Raw genomic sequence first — 23,798 nt, 5'->3', positions numbered from 1 at the left:
TAATACAAAACTAACCACTCTGTTGGACCCACTGCACAATGTAATTTCAAAATCTAAACCATCTATTTTTTAAGCCCTACTTCAAAGATCATCTCTATAAAAAATCTCCAAAATCGGAAGTTATTTAGCCATTTAATTATGATAACAATTATTCATATGATTTTATCGAAAACAGTGATCGTCTATTTAATTGATCACAATTAGATGACTAAATGATTTCTAATGTAGTTGATTTTTTTATAATGATGATCTTTGATGATCTTTTTGTAGTTGATTATATATATATATAATCATTATTAATATAATTAATTAATTAGTAAATGTGGTATATTTAACATTCTATTGTAATGGTTAAGAATCATTTTTCTTTCTTTTAAAAATAAATCATTTGTTTGTATGTCCAAGAAGTCACATAATTAACCAACTATCTGTTATTTTAGTAATATTTCTTTCCCCAATATTGAGATATTCTAAATTCGATTGCCTCACCTCCAAAAAAAAAAGTCACATAATGGCTATTTGCCAACCTTACCTTTTAGTCTAAAGATGAAAATGGTAAATCCAAAAGCATGTACGTATCAAATGATTATAAGATTATTTTTGTTTTCTTTTTTCTTTTTCTTTTTTCTCACAAAAGATAAAAAGATAAAATCAATTGGCATATCCATCTAGGGCATACCACTATTATTGGTTTCTATTGGTAGATCTAAAGATGAGATCAAATGATTAAGACTTGGACTGTTCTGTGGAATTAGCTAGACCAAAACAAAAAAAGACGCAGCCAGCATTGACAATGAAATTAGATGATGACTTTCAAGCTAGGTTTCCTCTATAAAATGGAGGGAAGCCTTTAGTTTGCTCCACAAAATATTGCATCGCACTTGAATTTTCTAGTTATTTTGATAGCGAAAGAATGGGATTGGAAATGAGGGTTCTCATTTTGGAGGCCATGGCTATATGTCTTCCATCAGCCGCATATGCGGCCCAAGGAACAGCCACTTTTTATACACCTCCTTACGTTCGTGAGTATATAAATTTCTATATTTTGAATATTACAGGCTAAGTTAATGTTCTAATCGGGAAACTGTTATGCTATATTAATTAATTTTGTGCAATTAATTTTGTGTGTTTTTGTGTTTTTATTAATTTTTATTCGAAAATTTCAGTTATGAAGTTCCACTTGAGTTTATAACGTACATGAAGGGATCTGATTAGATTTGCATTCCAACCCTTTAATACATATAATCCTTGGATATCATATTACTTTAAGGTTCATTGATTTCAACTACTAAATTTCAATAACTCTTTAGTTTAGGTATCAAAATTAAATAGTATTTATATTAGGTAATAGTTGAAAGTTAAACAAAATAATAAAGTAAAAGGTATTAGAATTTACAAATATTACATTATATGCTACAAGAATAAAAAAATAAAAAAAATATTACATATGTTGTAAATATCATTAATTATGTGGCTGTCCATTATCATGTTTAATATTTATCTCATGTATTATCTAGAATAATTGTATAGATAATTAAGAGAAGTCCAATTCATTGTAAAATAGGAGACCTTAAAGAGTCTATCCTAAGTCATCCAAGAGCCTATAAATAGAGGCCTTATGTGAATAAATACACCCTGATTCCTCCTTAATTCTCTCTTATATTTCTCTTTATTTCTCGTTATTTTATAACACGTTGCACGAAATTGCTCTCTATTGTTTTAAGATGTCGGGCTGTAGGTCGTATTCTTCCTTTAATTGAAACTTTTCTATCTTGGAAATCGTAAGGCGATGGATGGAAGAGGTGGCAATCGTGATACTGCATTCGTCTATTTCTTTTTCCTTATTTATCATATCTTGACGTTGACTTATGTTCTTTGTATGTGAATTACATATCATTTATGTCTTATTCATTATGAACTGACTATTTGGCTTGAGATGATACTAGAATACAATGATGATTTGAACTATATTAAATCCCTGCAATACATGGAGGTTGGCACAATACATAAAGGCGTAAGGCCGCCTGATCTAATTCTGGGCAATTAGATTTATCATGGTTGTTTTCCCATACTGTTTTCCGGATTGATCTATAGTCCATACTAGGCCTCACCAAAAAGCCCAAGGCCCGAAGCCCACCCGAAGCCCGCCCGGCCCATTAGGCCCGAAGCCCGATTTAGCCCGAAAATTGGGCCGGCCCGGCCCGGCCCGAAAGTCTCTTGGGTTGGGCTTGGGCCATCCCCTTGAAGCCCGGCCCGTTTAGGCCCGCCCAAAGCCCGACCCAAAGCCCAATTTGGAAATCATAACATATTTAATAGGTTTTTTGTTTGTTTACTATAATAAATTATTAATATGCTTATTAAGTTATTATATAATACTATAATGTTAGTAAATAGTAATAGTGTAAACTATGTAATACCATAAATAATGAAGTAATAAACTTTTAAAATTATATACAACATTACAAGTATAATAAAATATAAATGTATATGTGTATATACAACTTTTATAATACAAGTATAATTAAAGTTATTAAACCACAATCGTCATTTCATTAATTCAACGATCTGAACCGTTCATTTTCTATTTTCATAGTCAAAGATCATCTTTACAAAAAATCGGCTAAATCGGAATTCATCTACCCATTCGATTATCATTAGAAAAACCACGATCGTTCATTAATTCGACCACTGTTACATTTAGAAAAATCACTTTTACATCTTCGATTAAGCTAATTTTTTGCAAGAATTCTCTTTGAGTGGAGAACTAAAACTTGAACGGTTCGGATCGTTGAAAACAAGATCGATATATGAGCTTCTACATATAAATACACTTGAAGAGTATAATTCTAATAACTTTCCCGTTGAAACCTTATTGTTTCCATAATTATGAAGACCACAACGTGATTTCAACAATCTGACCTGCTCATTTTCTATGTTCATAGTCAAAGATCATCCGTACAAAAAATCGGCTAAATCGAAATTCATCTACCCATTCGATGATCATTAGAAAAACCACGATCGTTCATTAATTTGACCACCATTATGTTACTTTTACATCTCCGATTGAGCTAATTTTTTGCACAAATTATCTTTGAGTGAGGAACTAAAATTTGAACGGTTTGGATCGTTGACAACACAATTGCATCGTTTGTTTATAAAAATATGTAATAAAATATATATAATAATACATATGTACATTTATGTTTTATTATAGTTGTAATGTTGTATATAATTTTAAAAGTTTATTATTTATGGTATTACACTATTACTAACATAATAGTATTATATAATAACTTAATAAGCATATTAATAATTTATTGAAGTAAAAAAACGAAAGAGCTATTAAATATGTTATGATTCACAAACTCGACAAATAAACTAGTCAGCTCAGTTGGTTGAGAGTTGAAGCTTGTTATGTGAGGTCTCATGTTCAAATCACAATATAGCCAAAATCCTATTTTTTTTTTTTTTGAAGATATATATGTGTCTAAATAGGCTTTGGGCCCATTTTGGGCCGCCCGTTCGGGCCTAGCCCGGCTCGGCCCTCCAAGCCCGCAAGCCAAAGCCCGATGGGCGGGCCTTGGGCTTGTGTATTAAAGCCCAAGCCCGGCCCGGCCCGGCCCAAAAGCCCTATTGGGCTTCTATAATTCAAGCCCGAGCCCGGCCCGAACCCAAAAAATTTGGGTCGGGCTAGCCCGGCCCGGCCCATTGCCGACCCCTAGTCCATACTGTTTTCCCCATACTTATTCAAGATTCATCTAAATGTTTATTAATTGATTCTTGTATATCCATATCTACTGCTTACGATTGTGCCTCTCATGAATTATATTGCCTATATCTAATATGTCATTATTGCTTTACATCTCTGTACGTTTCTATCAATTAATGTTTGATTGATACTATATATTCATTGGTTCATTAATTTTGGATGAATTGGTTTTATATACCTTATTGCCATTAATGCTTTACTGGAATATCCAAGCTTATTACCGATTGAACAATTTATTAATTAATTTATATACATATACTCTTATATACTATTGTTCATCATATAAGAGATGTAGATCAAATTATTTGATCCCACAAAAGAGATCAGAACATACAATTCTTTGATCCATACAAGGACCTGAAGTTCCTTGATCCATACAAGGACCAAAATTCTGAAACCGAAGTTTCAGATATATCAAAATAGATGAACCTACAATTTATGGATCATAAAATTATGAACCAGAAGTTTCATAATTAATATGATTATAATATAATTTTCTTATGCAATTTTAATGTCAATATTATTTTAATTATGTTTATGTTCCACTATCCGTTCTATATTATTTATTCATACATAAATGAGATAAGGGCCTGAAGTTCCTTATTCTCAACATTATAAAGACTTGAAGTTCTTTGACCTTAATTATTATAAAGGTCTGAAGTTCCTTATCATACGATCCAATCAAAACCTGAAGTTTCCCGATCCAATCGAAACCTGAAGTTTCATGACGATTGGTCAATATTGGAACCATATGCAATGAAGTGCACGTTCGATGATAGTGCATATACGACATATTCAATCATTGATGTCTTGATATTGTTATACACTCGGTTTTGCTTTATATATGATATACACAATGATTATCATATATTATATTAGGACCTAAAGCTCCTTGATTTTGATTAATCATATAAGGCTTATTCGCGCCAATGCCCCCTGAAAGTAACTTCGATTTTTAATTTACCTCCTGAAACTTCATTCCTCCCATTTTGCCCCCCGAACTTTACAATTTCAATATTCCGTCAACTCCGTCTATGGGTCTGTCAAAAAACGCTTACGTGTAAGGGGCAATTAGGTCTTTTACATTAAAAATAAATAAATAAATACTTTCTAAAAAAAAAATAGAAAAACCCCACCCCACCTACTCAGCCGCCGATGGTGGCCCGACGACTCCTTTTTCCTGTGCAGCACCCCACCCCACATCACCCAGCCACCAACCAACCTCCCCTGCCTCTATCTGTCTCTATTTCCCTCTCATTTCCCTCTCCTTCCCGCTCTCTCTCTCTCTCTCTCGCTCTATTCCCCTCTCTCTTTCTCTAGCTTTCTCTATCTTCCCCTCTCTCCCTCTCTTTCTCTGTCATCTCTGCCCAGATCCAGACCACGTCAAAACCCAAAGTTGTTGACCTTTGGGTAAGTTGCTGATTACAAAAGTCGTTGGGTGGCCGGCGGCTCGGTTTGCCTCAAAACCCAGATCTGAGAGAAAGAGGGAAAAGGGAGAGGGAGAGACAATGAGAGGAAGATAGAGAGAAGGAAAGGTGAGGAAGCTGGGGAGGAGCTGCCGACAGTGAGGAAAGATGGGGAGGGTGGTGGGGTGGGTTGTAGGGGTGGGCATCAGTCGGGGTAGGTCGGTTTGGGACCCAAACCACCAGCCGGCTGAGAGGCTCGGTTTGCGGTGGTGCTGGCCCGCCACCGACCCATTTCTTTTCAGTCTGGTCAGCTGGGGGTGTAGTCGGATTGCAGGTTATGTGGGTCGGTGGTGGTTTGGGCTAAGAGAGGATGCAGTTGGGCTGAAGAGTGGAGAAGATGGTGGTTGTGAGGGTGACTGTGAAGCTTGTTGTGATTTGCAGAGAAGAGAATAAGAAGCTGGAAAAGAGGAGAGAAGAAAATAGAATGGGTGGTTAGCTGGGCTGAGGAAGATGATGACTGGTTGGGTGGCGGGCAGGTTAGTTGCCAACGCTCCGGGTGGGGTGGGGTGAGTTGGGTCGGGGTTAAGGTAGGAGAGGGAATGCTGGGGATATTTTTTTTTTTTTTTATTGTTTTCTTTACTTAATTCAAATTTTAATTTTTTTAATTTTTTTTTATATATTATAGTTTTATAATAATTTTTTGTCCACATGGCGGGTTGTCAGTTCCGAATATGGGACACGTAAGCGTTTTTTGACAGACCCATAGACGGAGTTGACGGAATATTGAAATTGTAAAGTTCGGGGGGCAAAGTGGGAGGAATGAAGTTTCAAGGGGTAAATTAAAAATCGAAGTTACTTTCAGGGGGATTGGCGCGAATAAGCCATCATATAATTATACGAAGATCTGAAGTTCTTCCATTTTTATGAGGACCCTAAGTTCTTTGGTTCTTTTCATGTGATCAAATCATAATCTTGAAGTGTCTTGTTTTTATTATATATAATAAAGACTCGAAGTTCTTCAATCTTCATCCAATTGTGTAACTAAATGAGAACCTGAAGTTTCTCAATCTCTATATACAAATCATGACCCGAAGTTTGTTGATTCATATTATTGGAACTAGAAGTTTCCATAGTTTATTTTAATGCAATGTTTTACAATTTATGCTTTAATTTAATCGCTCTATTTATTTCCTTATTTTAATTCTTAACTATGCATTATTATTTTTATGGACATGTTGTCCTAAACATCGAACCTGAAGCTTCGAGTATAGATTTCATTTTGAACTTGAAATTCTAATTAATGCAGCCTCAACTTTGAAGTTTTGAGCAAATTATTTCGACATGAAGTTCAAAATATATGAATCTTGTTAAGAACCAGAAGTTCTAACATAGTACAAACAATATGAAAATAAGGACTTGAAGTCTAAATATGAACCTGAAGTTCAAAGCTCGAACATTTTAGACTCGGAAGTTTTAAATTAAATTTAAGTCTATGTTTTGAATCTGGAACCTGAAGTTTCAGAAATATGTTAATGTGACATGATGTTCATGTTATAACTCTTGATGAGTAAATATTGAGAACCCGAAGTTCTAACCTACTCCAAATTTGAGGTTTTGGGAATACATGAGAACATATTATTTGTATTTAATTTGCCAATATTGATTGAACCAGAAGTTCAGATCTATAAATTTAGATGTTGTACATTGGTAATTAATGCTTTCCATATATTATGTACACTAGTTGGCTATATCATTTTCTTTATATAGAACCTGAAGTTCTAAATCTTTGATATATACTGTATTTATGCCTCCTGTCACGGAATGGAGAGATCAAACTTATAAAGAATTGATATTCTAACGTATACAACGTGAAGTTCCTTATTCCTTGGTTTTACTCAAAACCTGAGAAATTTGAAGTTCACGAAAAATATGATCAGAACATGTAGTTCTACATTAAACAGTTAAATAAGAACCTGAAGTTCTTTGACATTTTGTTTATTTATCAGAAGTGGATGAAATTTGGAGATGCGATAGAACCTAATGTTCTTATGATTGATTAAAATTTGTAGTTCAATGTGCATTACTTAATCAAGTCAGAACTTGAAGTTCCTTGATTTTCATGCTCTATGTTATAGAATCAAATTGAACCAGAAGTTCTTGATCTATCATTCCATGATTTAGAACTCAAATTTTTCATAACTCCATAATTTTTCTTATGAACTTGAAGTTCATGATTAAGTTTAGATTAAGCAAAAAGTCTTTATTCATATGATTCATTAGAGCTTATAGTTCTGTGCTTACACAAAATTCAAGAACCTGAAGTTCTACCTATATTTTGTATAGAAACTTAAAGTTTCATCACTTCAATTTAGAACAAATTGGTATATATGTTCATAGTTGTTCATAATTAATTTATTAATTCACATTATAACCTGAAGTTAGATGTTGAAGAATTATTTGAAACCAGAAGTTTCATATACCTACATGTGCATTGCAAACCTAATTATGTTTCGTCTTTATATAACCTGAAGTTATATAAGCATTTGAGTTTGTATAACCACTCACTCTATTGATTTTTATATTTGCACTTATGAAAATTTTCCCGCCGTTAGGGGGAGAAATGACCGTTCCTGAAGAACGGCGTGAAATATCATAATATGCATATACTAGTCTTTTCATACCATTCAATATGCGAATGAGATATGAATGATAATGCAAATCTAGTGAATACATTTCTTTGGAAGCTAGATGCATATATATACAACGAAACTGCAAAGTCACATATGGAAGTTTTATATATGCCAACATGGATTGATGTTCTAACATGGTAGTCCATCAATTTGGCGGAAAATGGTTTATTGCACGCCTGAAGCGTGACAAATCTATAGGTTCCAAAGTTTAGCTCCCCAGAACTGGAGAATATATGAAATGGTCCACACAAACCCAATTAATTAAATTTAAAGATCCACATTCTGTACACAAATCATCCTAGAAGAGATGACAGTCCCTGAAGAGACTATAAAAGCCCCTGAAGAGGCATGTGTACCGATTACAAAGATATATATTTATATCTAAAGCATGCAAATAAGAATTGTGAGATCGTTGATATAATGATGATATATTTTGTTTATAGTAGCTACTAAAAATCATCATGGGCTATAATAATGTGGAACCACGTTTACTATAAATGTCGACAAAATTAAATGATTGGCCAAATTGGAAAGAGGCAATTCCAGTAGAATTGAACATCATTATAAACGTGAAATAATGAGAACCTATAGTTCAAACACCAAAGATGTTAACCCTGAAGGTTATAGAGTGTTTGAAATAAAGTGAATGAAATCACTATTTATAATGGCACAAGGTTTCTCTAAAGAAACATGGGATTGTGGTTATATATTCTCCTGTTATAGATGCAACCACATTTTAACAAATTTGGTAAATTAAATGTGTTTATTGCATATGGAGAAAACCTTTAGAGATTATGAAATGCCTGAAGCATATCGCTAGGTTTCTCTAAAGAAACATGAGATTGTGGTTATATATTCTCCTGTTTTAGATGCAACCGCATTTTAACAAATTTAGTAAAATTAATGTGTTCATTGGATATGGAGAAAACCTTTTAAAGATTATGAAATGCCGGAAGCATATATATCGCCAGAAGCGATTTCCTACAAGATATATGACAAATTGCTAAGTCAAATATCAAATTGAAAGTGCCATGAAATATTATGTGCTTGAAGCAAATCCTTAAAGGATTGAAAGAGCCTGAAGCTCAAAGTATGTACTCAACTTTAACACTATGAATATGGTCAAAATTGCTTTATTGAGTACTTTGATTAGAACCCGAATTCGGAAATTGTTGCAACATATTCAAATTTTTGAAAGAAGTTATGAATTAATTGAGGCTCCTAAAGAGCTCATAAGATTATTGAATGCTTAAATATTGGATTTGATATAAATGACCTTGGGAAATGAAAATAGTGTCTCGAGCTGCAAATCGAGTACAATACTAGTGAAATTCTTATACCCAACGATTATTTGGTCTATTGGCATTAAGATTGATTACTTGCTTCCTAAGGAAGATGGAAGAAAGATCTTTGGTCCAGAAGCACCATATCTTAATGTGCCTTATTTAACTTAGCACACTGCAGTAGACCGAATATAGCATTGGTGATTGTGTCATGTATTTTTCCAATACTCAAAGTATTTTCATAATAATTCATCTCTTTTTAGAGATAATAGTTTCTAACCACTTTATTTAGTGGATTTGTATTTCGTTAGTATTGCTCTAACCTCAACAGGATTTCAACAAATGATGACAAGCATGTATCCCCTGAAAGTATAGAAGTCATGTTGATACAAGCATAGCCAAACTACACTCTCTAGAAGATGGCATATGCGGTATCATCATTTGCTGGATTATTGAGCCAGTTAAATTAAATCTTGTTGTTATCAGGGGGAGCATTCAATCATTTTGCGTGTTATACTCTTTTTCCTTCGACTAGGTTTTTGTCCCACCGGGTTTTTCCTAGCAAGGTTTTAATGAGGCAAAGCGCATCCAATATTGTATCAGTGATATTGTAAAAGTTGCACTCTATTTCCTTCACTTTGGTTTTGTCCCATTGGGTTTTTCAAAGCAAGGTTTTAACGAGGCAACATTCACTGATTGGAGAAATATATCAACATCAGGGGGAGCGTGCCATCAAACATTGTACTCTTTTTCCTTCGTCCAAGGTTTTTGTCCCATTGGGTTTTCCTGGCAAGGTTTTAATGAGGCAGTGTCGTGCGCCCATCATATCTATCAAAAACACATGAAGATTGTACTCTTTTCCTTAGCTAGTCTTTTTCCCATAGGATTTTGGCTAGTAAGCTTTTTAATGAGGCAATTGTCATAGTCAATGGACATCCAAGGGGGAGTGTTGTAAAGATCATTAATTATGTGGCTGTCCATTATCATGTTTAATATTTATCTCATGTATTATCTAGAATAATTGTATAGATAATTAAGAGAAGTCCAATTCATTGTAAAATAGGAGACGTTAAAGGGTCTATCCCAAGTCATCCAAGAGCCTATAAATAGAGGCCTTATGTGAATGAATACACCATGATTCCTCCCTAATTCTCTCTTATATTTCTCTTTATTTCTCGTTATTTTATAACAACATCACAAATATTACATTAATTTATACTATATTGTATTAAAAAATATATATCAATTCAGTAAAAGTATACTATACTATGAATTAACTGTGACTGTCTTGGTAAATTGAAAGAGACAACTCACATCCAAGAGCCTATAAATAGAGGCCTTATGTGAATGAATACACCATGATTCCTCCCTAATTCTCTCTTATATTTCTCTTTATTTCTCGTTATTTTATAACAACATCACAAATATTACATTAATTTATACTATATTGTATTAAAAAATATATATCAATTCAGTAAAAGTATACTATACTATGAATTAACTGTGACTATCTTGGTAAATTGAAAGAGACAACTCACACCACTATACTATGAATTATTTTGAGTAAAAGTATTATTTTGACCTATATTTATACTATATTGTAGTATAATTTCTCTAAAAAAAATTCAATTAAGTCACAACTTAATTGTGACTGTCTCACAACTTAGATGTAATTGTTGTTCAGTCACAACTAAATTTGAAGTTGTGAGTGTCGTACAGTTACAACTAAATATGAAGTTGAGACTACATTAGCAAATTTTCAAGATACTATAAAAGCCTCAAGGGCAATTTTGTCAAAACCTTATAAATTTTAACTAACACCCATCATATGTGGGCCAAAGAACAAAAATGTCAAATAGAAAAAGCTCAAATCAAAGAGGCCAACATGTTTGTGACCTAATCTAAAAAACTACATTTAAATTTAGTAGTTCAATTGAAATATTATATGGTCTTCATGCTATACCAAAAAATTATTAAAATTTGGTATTTAATCCTAATTTTTTAATTAAATTATCACTACTAGCTTTTTATTTTTTTTTTTGAAATATGGTAAATCATCACTACTATTCACAAATAGAAACTATATATCCTAAATGTCAGCCTAAATTTAGCAAACTATTAAATAGTTTAGCAATGACATGGAAAACAATAAATTTAAATTTTAAAAAAAAATTATAGAAAGAAAACCCTAAAAAGGAGAAAGGCAGACCGCAGGGCCTCTATTTTCTAGCCGCAGCCATGGAGTTTGATCTAATATTTAGTGTTCTGTTTAAAATCCAACGTTAAAGGCCCTATAATGTAAACTTCACTGTGGGATATTGGTGTAGAGAGATCTTTTATTTTGGGTAATAAGAATAGAGAGATCTTAATTCTTGAATTCATAGCAGCGATTGTGGATCGGTGAAGATATATGCACCACTACAAAATAGCAATCAGACAACGGATTTTCATCGTTGTCTGAGTTTATAATTTACCGTCGTCTAATCGAGTGATGTCTATTCATACCCCCAATAGACAACGGATAAAATCTGTTGTCCTGGTGCACCTACACAACGGTTATAGATGTACCACCGTTGTATATACAACCTTTAAAATCAATGATTTGGAGGATACCGTTGTTGAGTGCCAATTTAAACATCGGTTTATATTTAATAACCGATGTGTATATATATGTTAAACAACGGTTACCTTATGTAAATCATGAGTTTTACAACTATTTTAGATACAAACACGAGGTGAAATACCTATGAAGACAACGATTTATTGATAATAACCGTTGTGTAGGCTATTGAAAATAGGTATACTGCCATGTCTATAGGTCTTTCATACTACGGTGTTTACATGAAACCGTTGTATGAATGCATTAAAAACATCAGGTTTTAACCATATAACCGTTGTATATACTTATTTGGTACATCGGTTTTGAGTTAGAAACTGTTATATGAAGGCATTTAGCACAATGGCTTTTTAAGGTTTGTATTGTATGCTTATGGATTAGACAATGGTTTCTGATATTGAACAATTGTAAGTTAAGGGTATAGACCACGCTTTTGATCGAAAAACTGTTGTATAATGTGCCTGTTTACATCTGTTTTAAGAAGCTCCCAATTGTCTTTGACCACAATGCAATTATAAACAAAGATGCACAATCTGATGAGATAGATTGTTTTGGTACAACCATTGTTCCAAATTGATTCCTTTCATAATTAACATTCCTAATAAATTATACATTTACAAAATACCATTTACAATAATAAAGAATTGAAATTTATAAAGTACCAAATAATATAAAATATTTCAAGGTAGTAATTGTATATATGCCTTAACCCAATTCCATTTACAAAACCAACCATGCCATACACAAAAACCCTCCATATATGCCTTTCCAAAATATCAAGCATCAATCTAATCTACCAAATTGCTGCCATATATCAAAAGTATTATCCAGCAAAGCTAGCCTATCAATCATTAATATCCCCAAGCTAATCTAACAAAGTAATCAATCATATATATACTCCAAGCTAGTCTAACTAAACACAAGGCCTACAAAATCAAGTCAAAAAGGTGTCATATATGCAATAATCCAACATTAGTCTACATATACTGCCCCACAAAGTTTGCCCATTTAGCCCGGACTTCATTGATATCTAGCTTCTTGGGTATAAGTGTTGTCCTTCCTCCGCTCCCACTGAAACAAGGCAAAAAATGGAGTACTAATTAACCCAAAATGCAGTCAGTCCAGTAGAAAGAAAAAAAATAAAGAATATGCCCAATAAGGAAATATAATATATGATAAAATTAAAACTTCTACTCATTAATTGCTTCGCATAGAATGAACAACTTGTACCTGCATTGCAAGATATTGAGGACAATATCATTAGGATCAACTGCACATGACCATTCTGCACAACCCATGTCCTCTCTTCTTCCTCATTTCATAAACAAAAGCATCAATTTCCATTTCCCATATTGTTCAAAGGCACATAATAATCCTCCTACAATTGAGTAGGAAAATAAAGCAAATGAATTCTTTCACTTAACTAAAAAAATCAATAAAGCAATAAGAAACCATATCATTTCCAAAAAAGCAATAAAATAATGGAACTCACTGCCACAGCATGTTTTACCAAATTGCAAAATATTATAAGATGAAGAGATCATTCTCTAAAGCACACAGTAGTGAATGACTTATTAAAAAAAATGAGTCATTATATCCAAAAAATGAGTCATTATATCCAAAAGAATAAAAACAGTATATGAAGCAATATGGTTCCTTTACCTTCTTTACAATCTTGTTCACACTTTCTTTTTGCTTGATTCCCACTATAATGGCCAATAAGTTTGTTGATGACTTTGAGTTCTAAACAAAAGGAGTGCAGACTGCAGAGCATACATCAACATTCAAATCACAGTGAGCAGTAAAAAATTGCATTACTTACAACCCTATTCAGTGCATATCCACTGTAAATGCAGCTAAATGAGATTAAATTAAACCCAAGTATCAAATTCTCAGGCACCCTAAAAAGTTATATTATCACTACAATCAACATATAAATATTGGCTCACCTTTTTATGGGCCCCATAATTGTTGCAGTCTGCAGAAAATGTACTCGATCTCATCAGTAAGTAATTAAAATAACCAAAAAAATAGGTGCTAACAACATCTTACTTTCTAGTAATAGAACCTCATTAAATCACATTACTTCTACATGGCTATTTGGCAAGGAAACATCATCGTTTAGTACTTGGATTTAACCAAAATTTAGACTTCTAAGCTGTACTCTGGGCTTGCAAAGCTACAATATTTGGGGGGGCGGAAAAAAAAAAAACAAAGTACAGATTACTTTGTAAAGCAACATGAAAATTTTACAAACAGTCGGAAATAAACCTATACAAAGAAGAATTACATGATCTTAGCTGCATTTGCAGTACATGTACAAATAATTTTGGGATAACTAAACAAAACCATCATAAAAATCCAGAGATTTAAGGTCTGATGGGTAAATAAAATTGGAGAAAAAAAAAACAGAAATAAATAAAAATTGCAGATTACCTTCAAATGAGATCCTAGAGCAATCAACCTACACACAATCCGTTAAGAAACCAAATGATTCAACTGAAATCTGAAACCCAAAAACCAAACTAAGAAGCAAAATTATAGGCCTCGACCCTAGATGATATATTGATAATATTCCAACATTAAACCTTCATGCATTCTCATTAATATATGCCCATTGTATACCCATAGAAAACAAGCATACATTTACAATCACTACAAGAAAACTGAGCAATGGCAACCTACTTTTTACCAACTCTTTTGGACACTAACCAACCATTTAGAGTTGCACAAGGGATTACCAACGCTGCAGCAACACTTAAGCCAAAGGATGCAGCAACAATGGCAGATTGATACTCACAAAGATGAAGGCAATTAAAGGACCTATATAAACTTGTTCTTACTTATCAATCATCTCATTTCCTGAAATAAGATGTACAATGCTAACAGTAAACATCTAAAAAAAAGAGAAATCATAAAGAAAGTTGGACCATTACAAAGAAACACATGCAAAAGAACTGAGCATGATTTTGGGGCTGTTTCTCTTGTTCTCCTTTTCTTCTTTTCTACTACATCTTCTTTGGGATTAAGTCTCAAAGAATGTTGAACAATTTAAATTCAGTTTTCGTATTGAATTCAGATACTCAGCCCAAAAAATTAACTTGAACATCTATATACTAAATAATGTCATTATGGAAATAAAAAGTCTGGTCATCGGGAGTGAGAGCAAACAGAGATGATTGGAGGGACACAATTATGCACCAATTTAACAAAGAAACATCACATCATCATTAACCATGAGGTGAGCTACCAGAGAGTACTACTTGATCAAACCTTGATCCCATGGAATGTGAACTATGATAGTGATGACTCTATCAATCTTTATGCCTTACCAGTTATTGAATCAACTAGTTGACTCTAAAACACTTGCTATGTGGTCTTATACACTATTATAATCCTTGATAATTTTGTATATTTACAGAATTTGAACAATGTGAAACTTAAGAGTAACAATGGCAAATTGATACTCACAAAGATGAAGGCAATTAAAGGACCTATGTAAACTTGTTCTTGCTTATCAATCATGCCATATCCTGAAGTAAGATGTACAATGCTAACATTAAATGGAAACACAAAGCTGTACTTGCTAAAAAAGTCACCCAAGACAAGTAAAGTCATCCAAGCCACCACCAACAAGAGCATGGTGCAAAGCACAAAGCTGTACCTGCTAAAAAAAGAAGGAAAACGATTATGGTAATCAGAAGAGGTAAAACCAGTTAAGAAAATCAAGAAAACATCACACTATTCAAGATGCAAAAAAAAAAAAAAAAAGCACAAATGATGGCATAATTACTTCAAGCTTTGCAGAATCTTGAATGTTGTTGACTTAGAATCTCGTTGTCTACAAACCCTGTTGCCAAAGCAATTTTGGCTTCTTCTTTGCCTACAAAAGAAGCATCAAACAATAAACATACTCTTATGTCATCCTCATCACTACATATATACCCAAAACTGAAATAAAATTCCTACTTCCTCTGCATATAAATTAAAAACTGAAACCTTGCACAAATCATACCCCAAAACTGAAACCCAAAAATCAAAATAGAAATTTAAAAACTCATGATAGGATTTCCTTACCTCAAGCAAGCACAATCAACAGCCTATACCAAAAATATAAAATTAACACATAAAAACTACACAGAAAACTAAGTTAAAAACTGTTAAATAAAGAAAAGAATTGAGGAATAAGAAAACAACACCAAATATGGTGGTGACAGTAGGGCGGTGGGTTGCATCAGTTCCTGTAGAAACATTAAATGAAAATGAAAATTTTTATATTACAAACATAAATAATAGAAACCCAAAGAACTAAAAAAAAAAACAAAACACAAACCAGTATATATGCTCCTGTTGTTATAATATAACTGCAATAACTAATAAGTATATATGGATCTTAAAAAAAAGTTATTTTTAAATGGATGGCACTCAATCTAGGAAAATATCATAACAAGAGAAATAAGAAGCAGCAAAAATGCTTACGCTGCCCATTGCACCCCATAGCTAGCAAATACTGAGGAAATGGGAGTCTCCGAATCTATGGCAGAAAAACATATTTACATCAAAATAAAAATTAAAAAGAGAACACCAAGTTTTTTTTATCTAACCATCACACTCAAAACACGAACAGGGAACCCTTGTTAGGCAAATCAGTTTTGTTTTTTCCAGACCATCATAGACCACAAAAGCCCCAAACACCCCAACTCTCTTAACCCTAAAATTGCAAAATCGATTTAAGTTTTGAAAACCCTAACCTGTCACAAGAAAGAACGCACCAAATAGAAGCTTCCTTCAAGCTCAGATCCACAATGCTCCATCTTTGGAGTTCCATTTTTACGCTTCAGAGAGAGGGAGGGAGGGAGGGAGAGGGAGATAGAGAGAGAAAAAGAGAGAGAGAGAGAGAGAGAGAGAGAGAGAGAGAGAGAGGAGAGCGAGAGCGAGCAAGAGAGAGAACAGAGGGTTGAGGGTTTTGTTTGGCGAGAAAGAGAGGGTGAGAACTAAGGGTGAGGGTCGAGCTTCAATAATAAGGAAATAAGAAGAAAGAGCAGATCGATGGACGGCGAAGATGGAGATCGAATGGGGGATGAGTATCTGAATGTAGGTGAAGTCTCATAGGGCTTTGACCAAATTAGACTTAATGCGCGAGGACTGTTCATTAGTGCGCCTCCGCTTTTGTACAAATACAAAGATCCGCAAATTTTTTATTTTCTTATAACTTATCCAATACAACAGTTTTGTCCAAAACTATTGTGTAATAATTTAAGAAAAATCTCAAGACTGAATATCATTGGATATTATATGTTCATATAACGGTTTTTACAAAACCGTTGTGTATTAAATTAAGATAACGGATAAAATACTAACCGTTGTCTATTGACTGTTGTCTATTTATATAATTGTAGTGGTGATGATTTTTAATTTATCTCCACTAATCACACAATGATTATCCAATGTATTTTGGGTGATTGGATCTCTACCAAACATTAAAATTCATGAATTCTGTTTGAAACCTTTTTCTATCTTGATTTCTTGTGTATGGATTCATGAAGATGGGGGCAGCAACTCGATGATTTTGAATATGGCATTGGACTTGCAACGAAGAAAGAATTAATTATGGATGCTCTTTGATTATGGGTGAAACAACCCTAGATCTTGGCGTTGAGAAAGGATAATGGAGATAATGCCTTTCTATTTGCTTGATTATATTTTTCAAAAGTATAAAAATAATAATTTTAGTTATTTTATTTCCATGTCACTGCCAAGTCATTCAATAATATACTACTCAGTCTTTTTAAGCTCTTGAATGTAACTAAATCTAAGAGCTTAAAAATATTGTAAAACATTTGTTAAAATATTTGTCCCTTGATCCTAACCCTCTATATATATATATATATACATATAAGTCTCTTCCAAGTGATCCTCCAAATAATTTTATGGGAGACTTAGAGTTCAGTTCATTTTATAAGTTTTTCTTAGACTAAAACCGGTAGTAATTTAGGGTTTTTAATTAATCAAGTTCTTTTATTTTTCTTCTTTGACGGCTTTATATTAGGTTTTAACTCTGAAATTTTTGGCGGACATGCAACCTCTACAAAGCCCACTCTACACCCTAGGATGGGGAGGACTTTATTTTGAATTAAAAAAAATTTATTATAAATTAAAAGGACTTTAATATGAATAAAAAAAAATTTCTTATAAATTAAAGGACTTTATTATGAATTAAAAAAAAATTTTATAAATTTTAAAACACCCCCGGTCTTCATCTAAAAACTGTTTTCCTAAAGGACCCAAGCCTAATTATCTCTAATTTTATTTAAGAAAATTCTCGTGGAGTTCACTTCATATTGTATTTCAACAATCCGAACCGTCTATGTTTTAGGTCTTCATTCAAAGATCATCTATGCAAATAATTAGACAAATCAATTAAATATATATATTATATATGTACAACTACTAGTCCATATAATATATATATATATATATTATAGAAAGGTCTCTTCTGTTAAGGGATTCTCTAAAGAATTTTATTTAAGGAAATTCTCGTGGGGTCCATTTCATATTGTATTTCAACAATCCGAACCATCAATTTTTAAAATTTGTATTCAAAGTTTATCTATGGATATAATTAGACAAATTAAAAACCATTAAGATATCTAACTTTGTTTAAATAAATAGACGAAGAAAAGAGGTTCAATAAATACTTGAAATAATGACTATTTAATCAAACGGTTAAATGATTTTCAATTTATTTAATTTTTTCGTAGATGATTCTTTAACGAAGACAGAAAAGTTAGATAGTTTCAATCATCAAAACACAATATGAAGTGGGTCCCACAAAAACTACCTAAGTTGGACCCCAAATGTTCACTCTTAAAGAGGGTCCCAACTTCTATTTAGCCATACACGTACATATCTATTGAGAGGAGTAATTTTTTTGTGTGACTATCACACCACCATGTGGTGTTACTAACTCACCTATATATGTTATAATACATATGTATTTATTAATACTATACCCTAAAAATTATTAAGTCGTCATAAGCCTTTCCACTCATTGTCAATGAGTTTTGAGTTAGATGCACTATTTTTTCTCATGGTATCACAGTAGGCAATCCACTTATTAAGGTCAAGGCTTGAACCCTAGGCCCTAGACAATTTACTCAAACTTGGACTGGATGCCAAACCCAGAACCCAAATTTGGAGGCCAAACCCAATCGCAAGAGAAAAACTTCTACGGAACGGTCCTATATGTTTTTTTGTGTCTATCTCTCTCATCACGTGATGAGAGAAATAGACACGTACATTGGGCACATAAGACCTTCCCATGAAATTTTTTCTCCTAAGGCAAGCACCAAATCCAGAGCCTAAGACTCAGATATCAAACTTAAACCCCAAGCCCCACAAGTTGGACATGGATCTCATGTACTAGATATCAAACCCCTAACCCGAGCCCCCAATCCAAACCTTGAGACTAGGGCTGCCCATTGGTTTGGTATTTGCTGAACCAACAGACTACCGATCGAAATTTTTTGGTTTGGTAAATCGATTTTAACATGCCGAAAATCGAAAATCCGAAACCAAAAAATTACCGAAAAAGTTGGTTTGGTTTTGGTAAAAACTGAAAAAAGTTGGTAAACCAACCGATTACCGAAAATTATGACCGAAAGCAACCGAATCGATTATTACCGAAAAAACCGAAATATATACCGAAAAATCCGAAACAATTACCGAAATTTAGTTATATATATATATTTATATGTAATATTATTACATTAATAATTTAATATAGTTAGTATATGGTTATATATATTTATATGTATTATTATTACATTAATATGCTTAGTATATAATTTATATACTTTATAGTTTATAGTTTATATAGTATATAGTTTATAATACCATATAGTTTATATAAATATATAGTTTATAACTTTACTAACTTTATATAGTATATAATTTATAACTCTATATAGTATATAGTACAAAGTATAAACTACTTATATAATAATGTTTTAATATATAATTTTAGTTATACTTATACCCTATATAATAAAATTACTAATTAGTATATAGTTTTAGACTTTTAGTTATAACTTATAGTTTTAGATACTTTACCTTATATATTATATATTCTCTATAGTCTATACACTTTATCTTATATCCTAAACTTAAAACTTAAAAGTTAAATACACTAAACTCTATTAATATCCTATACACTATAATTAAAACTTAAAACTTAAAACTTAAAACCCAATTAAGCATACAATTTTAATTTCTAAACACTAAACTCTATACACTAAGTCTATTATTATTTATTAATTACTCTATAATGTTATATATACCTAACATTGTTTATATATATAATATATAGTTATATATAAAGTTATAAAGTTATAAACTAATTAGTACTTAGTAGTTACTATAATTTGATAGTATATAGTTTATAATACTATAACACTATAGTTTATATAATTAATAGTATATAATATAGTATATAGTTTATAATACTATAAGACTATAATTTATATATTTGATAGTATATAGTTTATATAATTTATAGTATATAGTTTATAATACTATAAGACTATAGTTTATATATTTGATAGTATATACTACATAGTTTATAATACTATAATTTATATATGTAACATATATAACATATAACATATAACATATAGTATTATAGTCTTATATTAGGGTTTAGTATTATGGTATTATAGTCTTATACTGTAGTTTATATTAGGGTTTAAGATATTTTTAATTATTTATTTATATAGAAATGTATTACATAAATTAAAACAACTAAAAAACCCCAAACATCCCAATCGAAACCCCAATTGCCCAAACCCCAATTTTTTTTTTCTTTCCTTTCTTTTTTTTTTTTTCATTTTTTTCTTTCCTTTCTTTTTTTTCATTTTTTTCTTTCCTTTCTTTTTTTTTTTGCGCCCACCCACCCCTATTCCCCCCCCCCCCGATGACTCTCTCTTCCTCACTTTCTCAGTTTTTCTTAAGAATACTTAAGAGATTCTTTGTGGAATCCATTCTCCATTGTATTTTAATGATCGAAACAATTCATTTTTTAGGTCTCTCCTTAAGGATTATCATCGCAAAAAATTGGTCAAATCAGTCATTATTTGTTCATCTAAACTATGTAAACATGCAAACACAATTCATCAATTAGATTTCAATATTATTAATACTAATCAAATGGCTAAAAAATTTTCGATTTGAATGATTTTTTTCATAGATGATATTTGAATGATTTCCTAAAACATAGACGGTTTGGATCAGAGATGTTCTCATATATATATATATGTATATTTATAAACCCCCAATTGCCCAAATCCTAATCTGACTAAACCCCAAAACTAATCAAATTATTATTGGTTGTTCCTACACCATTACTAGCTAGGATATGGTATAGGGTATATATAGAGATACTAGTATAGGGTATATGTATAGGATCTAGGATAGGGTATTGATTATGTTTAGGGTATATGGTATTTAATAGGGTTTATTTTGAATTTTACGGATTTAAGTGAATTATTGAGGAACAATAAATTTTATTAGGATTTATAATTTAATTATAGTCTAGATAGGTAGAGTTCGAGCCTACGATCGTGTAGACGTCAACGGAACCCGAATCAGACTTACGATGGTGAAATTAGGGACGCTTGAAGTTATAAGGGGCAATTTGGTCTTTTCATACAATAGGGTTTTAGTATAAAAACCTAAACTTAGAATTTCTTTCCTTTTCTCCTAAACCAGCCGCAATCCCCCAACTCTCTCTCTTCTCTCTCCTCTCTCCTCCCTTCCCGATTTCCCTCTCTCTTTGACCGGCCGCTGTCCGGCGGTGGTTGGCGACGTGGCCGGGCATTTCATGCTCGTCTTCTCCTCCCTTCTCTCCCTCTAGATTCTGATCATCCAAAATCCCAGCCAAAAACCCAATCGAACACTACCAAACCCGAAACCCCCCTTAGCCGGATTTTTTGACTCTTGCGACTTCTCGTCGTCGGGATAGTCCCACAACGTTCCTCTGGGCATGCTTTTTCCTTTGGTGATCACCAACTGCCCCAACGACCACCGTACATGGTGCTTTGAAGCCGAGAAGTCTGCGGCTTCCCCAGCTCGATTCCGGCGACTCCGACGGCTGATTGTGGCGATTCCGGTCCCATTCTTCTTCTCACTCTGAGCTCTGTCAATTGGTGTAAACGCATGGGTCCAATTTTGATCGAGCTGAAAACTCCCAAATCAAACCCTAAAAACTCTGTGAGTCTGTGAATCGAAGCTGATGTGAATTTTTGATGCTTTATGTTCTGTCTGTTCTCCCTCCCCATGGTTTCTGTGTGTTTCGATCCTGGGTTTTGGTGTGCCTCTGTGTGTGGGTATTTGGGAAGATGCATAATAAGGGGAGAGAAATGAGGAGAAGGCCTGTAAATATCTAAGGATCGAAAATACCGAAATCCGAAGGATCCGAAAAATGCCGAAATCCGAAAAAATCGATTCGGAAATCGGCATCAAAACTGGATTACCGAAATTTTCGGAAATCGAATCGGCAAGGCCATTTACCGATTCGATCCGACCGATGGGCAGCCTTACTCGAGACCCAAAGTACCCCAAGCCCCAAATCCTGGGCCTAAGTCTTATTACTACTTGGGTTGTAACTTTTATTTTATAATTAGTTCAACCATTATAATTGTTTGTAATCCACAAACCATTCCTACTAATGACTTGAATTTCTTTACTTTATGTTCTTAAATTCATTTGAGACAAACACCGGAGCCCAATACCTAAATCCCAACTCTAAACTCAAGTTTGATTCAAACTTAATTCCACTTTGCAACGTACCAAAGAATAGAACCGATTTCATCCTTTTTCCTTTCCTTCACCCATTGCACTAGTAGAGGTTTAAAACCTCTATATATAGATATATGCTTATATGTGTGTGTGCGCCTTTCTCCAAAATTATCAATTTTAAACTATGCCAATGACCTTAACTAAGAATAAAGGAAAAGGTTGGTAGATACGTACATACAAAATTTTGACAATATATACATGCAGATCGAATCGACTATCAACTCTTGTAAGTTCATAATCAAAAGAAAACCCCTTGGATTATAACCTATATGCATTCTTTGTTGATCATGTGCAGCCTCCTCATGCAACAGATATAAAAATGATGGTGTGATGATAGCTGCAGCAAGCGATGCCATTTGGGGCAACAGAGCTGCTTGTGGAAGAAGATATAAAGTCAAATGCATTGGGGCCACTAACCAAGGTGTGCCAAAACCTTGCCGGGGCAATAGCGTTGTGGTCAAAATTGTGGATTACTGTCCCCCTGGGTGCCGAGGAACCATTGATCTTTCTCAAGAGGCCTTTGCTGCGATTGCTAACCCGGATGCTGGCAAAATCAAGATTGAGTATACTCAGTAAGTATATAGTGCCAATCTATATTTTTTCATTCATCCAAAGCTCACATAATTTATTCATCAAACAAAGTGAGTATATTACGTGTTAGAAATAAATAAACTCATATTTGAATAAATAAATACTGCTATTTTATTTGGTGAATATAATTTGAGAAAAGTTTCGATGAGTGAAAAATTATTTTGTGTGACAGTAATATATGACATGCTGACGTATGTTACAAATATATCCAAACAAATCATAACACATATAATCACTAGTATCTATAGATACATATGTCAAGGTGTTACTCTTACTCATAATAATTTTCCATAACGGTGGTCATACGTTTTGGGTGATGTTATTGGCACTCCCAAAACACTATCTACACTAGGGGTGGGTTTGGTACGATTACCGAATCGAAAATCCCAAACCGTGTACCGACCGGACCCTCCTCGGTTGGCCATTTTGGTTATCGAGACCGGTACCGGAATGTCGGTAAACCGGCACTCAGTTAGACCGGCATTTTCAGTCGGCTTGGCTCGGAATGGGCCCTGATCGGAAACAGAGAAAGAGAGATTGCAGAGAGAGAGAGAGAGAGAGAGAGAGAGAGAGAGAGATATCGCATCA

At 33.1% G+C, this 23,798-nt stretch overlaps 1 protein-coding gene and 1 long non-coding RNA gene across 2 annotated transcripts; one reads left to right on the top strand and one right to left on the bottom strand.

The window, feature by feature from the left end:
- Positions 1 to 913: 913 nt before the first annotated feature.
- Positions 914 to 23,195, top strand: LOC147293422 (EG45-like domain containing protein). Its single transcript, XM_086232703.1, has 2 exons — positions 914 to 1,022; positions 22,915 to 23,195. The coding sequence occupies exons 1-2, from the start codon at positions 914 to 916 to the stop codon at positions 23,193 to 23,195; spliced, it is 390 nt and encodes a 129-aa protein (XP_086088829.1).
- Positions 12,437 to 15,651, bottom strand: LOC147293423 (uncharacterized). The gene is made up of 7 exons (XR_015120442.1): positions 15,559 to 15,651; positions 15,349 to 15,432; positions 14,202 to 14,229; positions 13,715 to 13,743; positions 13,428 to 13,528; positions 12,996 to 13,143; positions 12,437 to 12,836 (listed from the first exon to the last, which is right to left on the bottom strand). It is a non-coding gene; the product is annotated as an uncharacterized LOC147293423 (long non-coding RNA).
- Positions 23,196 to 23,798: the final 603 nt, after the last annotated feature.

This window comes from Dryas octopetala, chromosome 2, assembly GCF_963921425.1.
Source record: "Dryas octopetala chromosome 2, drDryOcto1.1, whole genome shotgun sequence".
Lineage (NCBI taxonomy): Eukaryota > Viridiplantae > Streptophyta > Magnoliopsida > Rosales > Rosaceae > Dryas > Dryas octopetala.
This window is presented reverse-complemented; position numbering and strand designations above follow the sequence as displayed.